The sequence below is a fragment of the Notothenia coriiceps genome, unplaced genomic scaffold, assembly GCF_000735185.1.
Source record: "Notothenia coriiceps isolate Sejong01 unplaced genomic scaffold, NC01 NC01_scaffold00019001, whole genome shotgun sequence".
Lineage (NCBI taxonomy): Eukaryota > Metazoa > Chordata > Actinopteri > Perciformes > Nototheniidae > Notothenia > Notothenia coriiceps.
Window position 1 is genome coordinate 2,017,585 of NW_011351702.1, and position 10,918 is coordinate 2,028,502.

At 44.6% G+C, this 10,918-nt stretch overlaps 1 protein-coding gene across 2 annotated transcripts in view; it reads right to left on the reverse strand.

Moving 5' to 3' along the window:
• Positions 1–246: 246 nt before the first annotated feature.
• frmpd1b (FERM and PDZ domain containing 1b) overlaps positions 247–10,918 on the reverse strand; it is an 18,050-nt gene continuing 7,378 nt past the window's right edge. The window contains exons 7-16 of one of the 2 annotated variants that reach the window (XM_010778443.1): positions 10,736–10,831; positions 9,599–9,724; positions 9,379–9,498; positions 8,531–8,664; positions 7,425–7,551; positions 7,065–7,157; positions 6,696–6,878; positions 6,275–6,422; positions 5,050–6,027; positions 247–4,842 (exon numbers count right to left, since the gene is read on the reverse strand). In XM_010778443.1, the coding sequence (XP_010776745.1) occupies positions 2,261–4,842; positions 5,050–6,027; positions 6,275–6,422; positions 6,696–6,878; positions 7,065–7,157; positions 7,425–7,551; positions 8,531–8,664; positions 9,379–9,498; positions 9,599–9,724; positions 10,736–10,831 (4,587 nt within the window). In that variant the 3' untranslated portion in view covers positions 247–2,260. Of the gene's footprint in view, positions 4,843–5,049; positions 6,028–6,220; positions 6,423–6,695; positions 6,879–7,064; positions 7,158–7,424; positions 7,552–8,530; positions 8,665–9,378; positions 9,499–9,598; positions 9,725–10,735; positions 10,832–10,918 lie in introns of both variants that reach the window. The other variant, XM_010778442.1, reaches the window with a different exon arrangement.

Below are 10,918 nucleotides of genomic sequence, written 5' to 3' on the forward strand. Positions count from 1 at the left end.
AATGGTTGAAAAGAAATCCGTCAGTAATCCTCATTAGCAGTATTAGTAGTCCAATGATGGTATAAATACAACGGCTGTTTAGACCGAGAGGTGTTTTTCCTGTTGTTAAAAGCCAGGATGGTAAATTGGATGTCTTATGACCTGATTTCAAGTTTAACATTTAGGGAGGGAGCTTTGAAGAACTGCAAGTTGTAACATGACATGAGTTGATAACTTGTATAGACAAAACCCAGACATTCAACTTCATTAAAGTCAAGGTGTAATTTATTCCCAAACAATACATTTCTTGATACATAGACTTTATTGTACGTGGGTACGGAAAAGTGACTGCTCATGTAGAAACACAATGTCCTCTTTTAAAATGAAACGCATTAGACAGTTTTACCATACAGAAACAAAACAAGTAGGTGACACAGGCACTCTTTACGGTTCGGGCCTGCTTGATGGACAACTACAGATGCTTTTGATATTAGTGCTGTGATGGACACTGGTGCTGGACCTCTGTGGCGAGTGGAAGCGCTGACATCTCACACAAAAGACCTGCCTTCTTATTTTCAAGCATAGCCACGTTTACAAAAAGTCTCTCAGTCACCTATTTGGATATTCAAAATACCGACTATCTCCTCACCAGCTGTCTCTGAACATTTACGCAGTCTTTTATTTGGCTAATCCCCTTATCATATTTGTATAAGCATCTGCTTAAGAACCCTCTTGTTGTCTTAGTTGGCTCCAATAAATTGGACAAATCATCGAATGAGTTGGCATCAAGTGACATGAACAAGCCTTTTAGTGAACACTGTACATCAGCAAACTGATCGAGCAATGTAATCCATTTACTGACAATTCACAGACATCAATATAGACAGGAGTCTTTATATTGACAAATGCTAATTCCATGCAACTTTGCACCATGTTGCAATCCATAATGCAGTAGGATTTCCTGAAACACGACAAAGCCAACGTTGCAAACAAAGAATGCATCCATTATATTCAGACAAACATAATGCAGCTATTGTTGTTTTTAAGTTAGCACAAAGAAACAAGGATGCAGTATGTGGGGGGTGGGGGGGTTTATGTTTGCATAGCCATAAACTAAGGTAGAGACGGAATAGGACACAGAGATATCCATGTATATCTACAGTTCTGACCCCAGCATACAGCAGTCAGTCCATCTGTCAGTCAGCAATGTTATTAGTGTGGTGGTGCACCCATGGAGGAAACCGTAGTGGGGAACAGTAGTGGCTCACTGTTTTAAGACTTTGGATCTTTGCTACATCTGGACATAGTTTAACAGTCACCCTTGTGCCTAGTAAAAACTACATAAATAAGGTCCCCTGTTTTGCTTCCTAGGCTCATCCACACATTCCCAGAAAATATATATGTCATGTCCTTTGGATGAAAACTAGATTAATGTTATATTACTGCATATGTTGGGGTAATGGGAGTATGTCCAAGATCCATTCACTCAGTCAGCCAGGGCCAGGGAAAGGGTAGAAAAAACACTTTACACAAGGGTATGTGTCTCATAAAAAGGTGCAATCTGTAACAGTCAAAAGTGCTCTCCCTGCTTTGTAATGGTATAGTTTTGTATCCCATTCATGTAACTATAGTTTTGAAAAACTAAATTGTTAAAAAGGTGCACATACAAAACAAATCAGTTAATACCTGTATTTTGCAAGTGTGATAAGTATATATGTTTTGTTTGTCAGTAAAACGTACTGCTATACTAAACTTGAAAAATGACAATTTACAGATTACACCTTGTGGAGTGGAGAAACCTTTAAAGCAGCAAAAGATAACATAATACTGTCTCAAAGAGAAGGACAATTCAAAATTCCAGTGACATCCATAGTTTTTTTTTCCACCGGAGACCTGAACATCACAGACCATGGTGCAAATATTGTAAAAATAAATACATAAATACATACATGGGTAATCCATCCTTACATACATACACATATCGTATCATAAAATAAGAGAATTATAAGATAATTATAAAATTCATAATGTACAAATGCATAGTCCATATGCGTCCAAGAACAGGCCAAGCAACAATGTTTTCTCTCTTTGTTTACAGTTTTGTTTGACGATGCGTGTTTTCCATGTGAGTTTGAGTATTGTAGGTTAGAGATTGTGTGCTGTGGTGTGCATGGCACTTACTGTACAAGAACATAGGGGTTACACACCACATCGCTCTGTGCTGTTTCCTCTTGGCTCGCCTATAGAGTTAGTGGGTTATTAGTGGGTAAAAGTTCACAGGTCAAAAATTGAGAGGTACGTGTCCAGGCGTGTCCGCTGTGTCTGGTGTGCGTGTCCGGAAGAGCTGTGTGAGTGCAAAAACGGACGAGATGAGAACAGTGCAGCGTTTGGCTAGTAGCCTCACCCCGTCACTCTCCCCCTGAACCTGTCCAGATCCATTGTGGCCCCCACTCTTACCCCCAACCCCAGACCCAGTTCCAGCTGTCTCAACAGCCCCAACAAACTCTCTATATAGACCCACTATCTCTTTCAGCTTGTCCATGGCCTCCTGGCTGTCATCATCCTCATCCCCGTGGCCCAGGCTGGCGTTATGGCAGAGCTCACAACCAGGGCAAGGGTTTGTTCGCAGGCAGGCTGCTGACAACTGAACCAGGGCGCTGAAACTGTTAGATAAGGAACGTAGGGCTTCATCAGGAGCCCAGCCAACACGTGTGGCCCGCTGACAGCCAGATGCCAATCGCCGAGCCTCCGCCTGGAGTAGATTCCTCTCGGCCTCTGTCATGGCGGCTGTGCTTGACCCAGAACAATTTGGGTCCGGTACTGGGGTAGTTCTGCCTTCAGTACCATTGTGATTAAGGTCCGGCCCTAAATTTAGGCCTGTTATATCCTGCTTTGAGTCTAGAACAGTTTGTTCGGGTTGTTCCAGTTCTCCCCTCTCTAAGACCAGAAGGAGTTGGTCTATATCTTGACGTAAGGAGGCAAAACCTCCCTTGAGCCCACCATAGTTTTTGTTGGTAAGCGTATGAAGAGGTCCAGTAAATGAGTTTGTGGGGGAAACCGGTCGTGAAACTAGGGGACTGATTTCAGAGGAGGCAGTGGAGAAAGTAGAGAGCGGGCGTGGGTTGTCCCTCAGCAGCGACAGAATATTGGGCTTTGGAGAGGGTGGTGTTGGAGGAGAGACCGTTGGGGGGCGGGCAGGTTTAGGGCGCGTGCGGCGGGAGAACTCGTAAACGGTTAGCTCCTCGTCAAAGCTTATACTATCCTCAGTTTCTCCACTGAAACAGTTGGCGTAAACGGTTCGGCAGCCACAAGCCTCGCGGTGCTGCTGTGGGGGGGTGGTGTCAGCTTGTGAGGATGTTGGCGAGTCCCCTCCAATTTGCATGCTGGACACACCTCCTAACCCGACTGCTGAGTGGGACCGTGACTGAGGCTGCTCCGATGATACACTGCCACTGTGCAAACTATTCCCTTTGAGGGTCAGGTTAGGGTGGGAGCCATTTGTCCCGTTGGCCTTTTTCATGTGTGAGGTCACATCCTGGGCCTCTTTGATGGTGGCTATGACAACCTCAGCTCCGTCCTCCAAAATGTTCCTTCGTGCTTCTAGCTTTGAGCTCACTGCTTCTTTTTCCTTGACTGGGGTCCTGTTTAAGTCTGATAAACCGCTGGCTACAGACAAGCCAGAACCAAATCCAGATGTATCTCCATTGATGGAGCTGGTAGAGGGATAGTCAAGAGTTCCCAAAATCTCCTGGGAACGGGTCATGTACCAAGGTAGAGCCTGGATCTTCCCCCTCAGCGCAGAAGCTGGCAGTCTGCCTCCCAGGCTGGAGGAGCTGGTCCTCAGGTCTGATCCTGATCCAGATCTGCCAGGCTCTCTGCTTTCAAGGCCCCCAACACCTGTGGAGTTGGTGGAAGTGAGCGAGGTGGTAAGGGGGGGAGGTGTATCTGTGTTTTTTGGTGACAAGCTTTCATGACTCAGAGAGACCCTCTTGGATCCCGACTGGACGCTGCCATTGCGGCTGCTCCAAGGGTGGATCCCATTTTGCGGGCTAACGCTGTCCTTAAAGATCCCTTTGGATGGATCAGTTGGGGAGACAGGAGAGCTAGCCGGTAATGATAAGGGGTGAAGATTGGTGGGAGTAGTGGGTTTGGGGGGCACTGGAGGGGGAATGGATGGCTTTGTACCTGAATTAGAGCGAGGGATCAGGGGAAGGTTTGGTGGCTTTTTCATGGGTACAGCAGTCCCATTGATCTTCCCTTCAACTTTAGTTTCTTTTTCATCAGACATGAATGCTTTGTCAATGGAAACAACATGCGCTCCATTCTCCTGCGTGAGGTCTTTATTCTTTTTTGGGCCGTTTTCTTGCCTCTTAGTGTTTTCCTCAGTTTGCAGTGCTGTAATGGGTAGTGGTTGCCTGCTGCAACGCACTGCTGTAATCAGGGCTGATGTGAGAGGCAGTCCACCTGCACCGGATGTAACAGACTTGAACTCCATGGTGTCTGGCTCCATTTCCAAAAGTTCAGATGACAAACGTCCAGAGGAATCCCCATTGCAGTGGGCATATGATCTCCCATGCTGGGGGGATTTGGGAGGAATGGTCTGAGGTTTGGGAGGCAGCTGGGGCTTAGGTGCCAATAGTGGTTTGACCTTAACTTCAGGTTTTTGAGATGGCTTTGGGGGACTGGGCTGTTGGTTAGTAAGTGCATCTGCAGGGCCTTTAGGTGTCTCCACTTCTCGTTTGATTTTAGAGGATTTTCCTTTATTTTCAATGGGGGAGGATGGCTCTTTCCCCGGGACAGCTAGAGGACCATTCCAGCCTCCACTCAACCGATTAGCATTTCGCCGGTCAGCCAGCTCAGCGTCTGTGAGAGAGAAACAAATCAAAAGGACAGGACGGTAAGAGAAGGGCATCAGTGAATTTATACCTCCTTTAATTACATGAATGTCTCATGTTGCCTTCATATACAATACCCTAACATACCCTTTTAGACAAAGTACCTTCACAAAACGTTGCAAAGACAGACTGTTTAATTAATCTGCAAAGTCATACAAACATGCTGTGAACTCACCTGATATATCAGGAACTGGAGGAGTAAACCTCTCCTGTGCATCAAAAAACTCATCTTCAGACTCTGAGACAGCCTCTTTGCCCAAAAGAGCTGGTTTGGGATTGGGTGAAGGCGTCAGGAATAGACCCTCTTCGTCTTTGGAGAGGCGGTGCTCAGCCTCTCTTTCTTTGTCCGAAGGAATTGAACTCGTCCTTATTGGGACTTTGGGAGGGGTCTTCTTCTTTCTTTTAATGGGTGATCTGTCAAAGGGTATGCTGTCAATCATTCTTAAATCTCTTGAACTAGGAATCTTAGAAATGCGTCTTAATCCTCCCAATCCTAGCTCTTCCTCCTCCTCCTCCTCATCATCATCATCATTATCATCACTAGTCGCCTCAGGTGGGCTGGGGAGGAAATCTGCCTTGGAGAGCTCAGCGAAGCAAAGGCAGGAGTTGTCATTGCCACGGTAATTGAGGTTGGTGGGCCGCAAGGGCCCTTGATGGCGTTTTGGCTCCAGGAGGTAGGGATGGTGGACGTCCAAGCTGGGTAGATCTTCGCTTGTGCGTGTTCCCCGTTGTGCATCCAGACGAGCCGGGGCTTTGGCTGAGGCGCTGCTGTCCTCCAGCGCAGCACTGATGGAGCCACTGGACAAGCTGGAGAAGCTGCTGGTGACCCGGGGGTCCGTGTGGTACCAGTTGGTCTCCATGTTCATTTCTTCATCCATAACACTAAATGTACGCAGACCGCTTCCTGTTGCTCCTTCTTCCTCTTCACCCTCATTTTCCATACTTTCTGTAGTCACTATTATCTTCACTTCCTGTTTGCCTTTGTGGTCCTCTCTCTCTTTCCTTTCTTCCTCTCTCCTCTTCTCTTCCTCCTCTCGCCTCCTCTCTTCCCAGTCCTGACTTGCTGGGTCTGGCCGTTTGTAATTCTGAGAATCCATTGGGTCGTCCTCATCTGTCGAGTCATCTGAGTCACTGCAGCACCGAGACACATAACCTAATAAAACCAGAAAAAGACATGTTAGTAAGAGAATAATACGTTTGAAAATATTATGGTATTATATTACGTGGCAGGCTTTTTTAACGGTACCCGTACTGGCTGGTGACATCAGTATGTGATGTGAGAATTATCTATGAAATGGCCAAGCCCAAAACTAGATTTTTTTAAAAGTGAAACAGTTTGTGCTCACTTGTTAGGGACTCATAGCACACGCCCTGTATTTCGGCGAACCTCCCACACACACCTTCTTCAGCAGGAATTCGGTGCACCCTCACTTTTGGGCGCCCCAGACGGAAGACATTGACACTGGGATCCACAAGGAGTTTGCAGTAGCCTCCTAGCAGACACCCTAAGTCTTTGGCTGCCAGAGAGTCCATCAATAAGGCAAATGGCTGCAAGGGGGAGGGCATTGCAGAAGATAAGGTCAAGTGATTAAGAGGGTAAGGAACAAAAGGCAATGGAAGGGGGAGAAAGAGGGAGAGAGAGTCACCTTTGAGTCCAATGAATTCGCTTTATAAAGCTAGCACTTCGGCTGCATTCTGTTGGTGTATTGAAGGAGAAATGCTTGACCTATATTGTGTGTGGTGAGTCCTTTTTGTGTATCTGTGTCAGTGTGTGAATTCCTACATGTTTATGAATAATAGAGTCTGCAGTGTCTTCCTCACCTTCATGTCGTGCAGTGAGATGCGCAGTAGGCTGACTTTGTCCGACTCCGACAGCAGCTCCACTCGGCTGATGCTGCTGAACTCCACCAGCGTAGAGATCATGTTGAGCTTGTGGTTGATTACCTGACTCATCCCATACTTGGCTCCCACCAGCAGGCTGACCAACACCTCCCTGTCCTGAAGCTGAGGGTGGATGACAGTGAGTATGTTACATAATGAGACACGACAGAGAAATAAAAAGGAAGCGGTAGAATACGGAGGAAAAATGAAGAGATGCAAATATATGAAAGATAACATAGTATCATATAATAATAATCAAGGTGTAAATATATCCCTTTACACACAGACCACCAGCTGATATTCTCTTACCATCATCGTAGCTGTGTAGGACCGTCCCCCATATGAAATGAGCTCTCCCAGCTGAGTGAGGTAGGCCAACCGAGCCTGACTCGCAGAAATGACCTAAAACACAGCAGTGAGCAAAGAAGAAGAAAGAGGAATGACAGTGAGGCAGAGAGCAAGGAAACGAAAACCATGGGGGGCTGTTATGGAAGACTCGCTGACCAAAACTATTTCCTTCACAGGGAATATGTTCCACTTATTCCCGCATAAACATTACCCAGGCCTTAGATCTAATATTCGTGTTCACCCTCCTAGCCAAGGTCTAACCTACAACCAACCTGTAGTCACTTTACCACCACAGCCCACCACGCATGAGTCTGTATCTACCTTCTGACGCGGCTCGAGCAGGGCCTGGATCTTTTTGAGGTGATAGCTGATGGCTTTCCTCAGGTCCTTCTCCCTCATGTTGCTCAGCAGTGTGGGAGAGATGAAGCTTTCCATGCCAAACTCCCTCCTGTCACCAGCACACACACAGGAATATAAAACACACCTATAATGAAGAACTCTGTAGCCTCCTGGAATTTAACATGAAACTGAACTACAGTACCTATATGCACTTGCTTTATTTGACCCAAAACCACTTAATATTGGTGCAAAATGTGAAGCGGAGGGAGGCTGGGACTCTAAAGCAAATGTAGAACTGTAGGATATGTAAGAAACACGCAGTATGACATAGCTAAGGGCCTCATAATATAGCTGGCCTATGTGTTTTGATACATTTTACCATCACAGAGAGTATCTTTGGTTTCTATTTCCCCAGCCCAACAACCTTATAACAGGACACAGATTTGAAGTATTTTGTTCTCAGCAATTTCCCAAGGCCAAGGTTCATTGTATGTTTCCCCGGGGCCATATGTAGAAAACCCTCACCTATAGCTTGACTTTGCCCCTAAAATGTGTCAGCAATGTAACATTCAGTAACTTGTATACACACACACACACACACACACACACACACACACACACACACACACACACACACACACACACACACACACACACACACACACACACACACACACACACACACACACACACACACACACACACACACACACACACACACACACACACACACACACAAACACTATATTGTGGAGAATATACAGTCTGAGGTCTTATCTCAGAGGTAATCAGTTAGCAGACCTTGCAGCATGTAATATCTGTAGTTATTGTTTTCCTTTTCTTTCGCGTCAGTGCGTCAGTGTGAAATGGATTTGTGTTGCCTTGTGTTTGTGAAGTTATAGCTTAAATGTAAAAAAAAGACAGAAAGAAGGAAAATTGGAACACCCAAAGAGAAACGTTTGGTCCCCACAAGAATCCAGTCACATTAATAGATTTGGCTTTCAGAGTGGACCTTAACCTGTCACAAATTAGGATTCCCTCCAGTGTGACCCTTAAAAGACAAGCAAAAACAAATGCACATGACTCACGTAATGCTCTTGATGGAGGCCCTGGTCTGTCCACAGCTGTCCAGCCTCTCGTGCATGTGCAGGGCAGCAAGCCGGAGTGCAGTGTTGCATTTCATCTCGACTGCAAAACGCTCCCGCAGCACGTCACCGACACTCTAGAAACACACACAGTCCCAGCATGATGAACACATGCACATTACTGATAACATACCAGTGTGGAACTTAATATAACACCTTCTTTTCATATTTACTCTTTTGACATAACAGCACAGAGATTGCAAAATACACAGCTTGTGAGAATCATTCAAAGTAAACCAACACTGGGACATCCAAAGTGCCACTCATACAGCACAAACAAACACAGCAGAAGACAGACTCCTCATAGAACAATACATCAACTTGACATAAGTGGCACTCCCAAGGCTTTATTGTGCAACATGAAAATGCAAAGACAAACTGTACCTTTAAAGATTTTAATCCAGGGTTTCAATTAAATCCTGAAGCTGTGCTTTATCACAGCATATATACACATGTTAGATTACCACAGGTTTGAACTAATATGATCAAGACAAAAGGAGCAGATTTTGGGCAAATTGCCAGATTTATTTAATACAAATTAAATGATTACAATTAGCATATTAGCATAAACCTTTTAACCTGGTTTCCATATGGATTTGAAAGAGAAAGTGTTATTTAATATTGTAGTTATTGCCTGTACAGCACTTTGGTCAACTGAAGGTTGTTTTAAATGTGCTATATAAATAAATAAAGATTGAGATTGAGATTGAGAAAGGGGTCCTCTGAAGGAACGACACAAAGTCTGTAAGATTGACAAAAGGATTCTGTGAGACGGATGGAAATGAGCGTACCTGTAAAAAGAGGTACTCAAAAGTAGAGGGGTCATCCTGCAGCAGCTCCATGGGGTCCTTGGGGATAAAACTCACCCTGAACAGACATCTGTAGTCATGGGAGTCTTTTTTCTGCACCACCTGGGGAGGAAACAAAAAAATAGAGGTAAATTAATTAAACTTATTATGAACCACCATCTTAAACTACTGTGTGTGTTTGTGTGGATTTGTGTACCCCCACCTTCTGTATGAGCTCGTCTTCGTGCAGCAGCAGTAGTTTGGTGATGCTGTACTGTTGCTCTAGTATCAGGGCAAAATACTCGATGGCCCGGAGGGACAGTTTATCCTTCAGAGTCAGCACAATGTCCTGGAACGGTGGAAAAACAACAGTTCAGACCCCCTTAGACAAACATGGTATATCACAGCCTGCTGATGGCAGATGGTCAAATCTGATCCCCCCCCCTCTCAATTCCCTCTGGCTAGGAATACAAATTGTTATAGAAAACAGGCTTTAATAATAATAATAACAATAATAATAATAATAATAATACTACTCATAATAATGTGCTTATGAAAACGAAATCACAGTGGGGTTTAGTTACTGACTCACTGATCTCTTATCAAATGATGATGATTGTATACTGTTCCCCCAAACTACTGTTCTGCCCTCCTAACAAACACATGCGCTCTGGCTCACGACACACTCTTCCCCTCTCTTTATATGTTTCATAACGTCCTCCTCCAGAAGCAATATCATTTTGTTTTGTATTTTAACTCCTACATGTAAAACCTACCCACACTTCAACACCTTTGGGGCAATAACTGTAAAACGTGTGGTGTGCTTAATTACGATACACACCCACTAGTTTCTAGTCTTTCCCAACTAGAATCACTGTTTGGTCTCATAATCATTACTGTATGTAAAACTGAGGGGGCCAATGATTAAAACACTAACGTAGGCAGCACAGAACACGATTAATCCATCTATACTCTTTCATTTCAATTTTGGGTCTTACTTTTGTTACAGTAAGTACGGTAGGTATATTCAGCTTGGTATAGGTTTAGTCCTACTAATGAACACATCAAACGTGGCTTTTCATTGGCTTTCAGCAGGTGCACTGGTATTGACAAACACGTCAGCCGCCCAAGAATGATGCTGCTTCGTCAGGAGACTGCCAATAGTGAGATGCATCATCTAATTACCCTTGCCATTTCATATTCATGTGAGGTGAGTCAGTTCGTAGCAGTTTTGGCCTTTAAATGAGTTAAATGTAGATCTGTTTTAGTTTAGACCCTTTTGCGAAACATCCCAATATTGAGTTATGGTTGTGGGTCGATTTGGGTTCATTTCAATATCTACAGTCTGTTTAATACACACCTTGACAGTAGTGCTGTTGTCAAACTTGAAGGCCTTGGTCTGCCCGTTCTCTAAATAGACTTTTAGGACATTGGGCAGGAAGAGAAGAGAGTTCCCCTGATGGAGAGAAGTGAGAGAAATCATTGTGGTTAGACAGGAATCAATATCAAACGTAAAATACAAAAATAAAGCATGGCATATTAG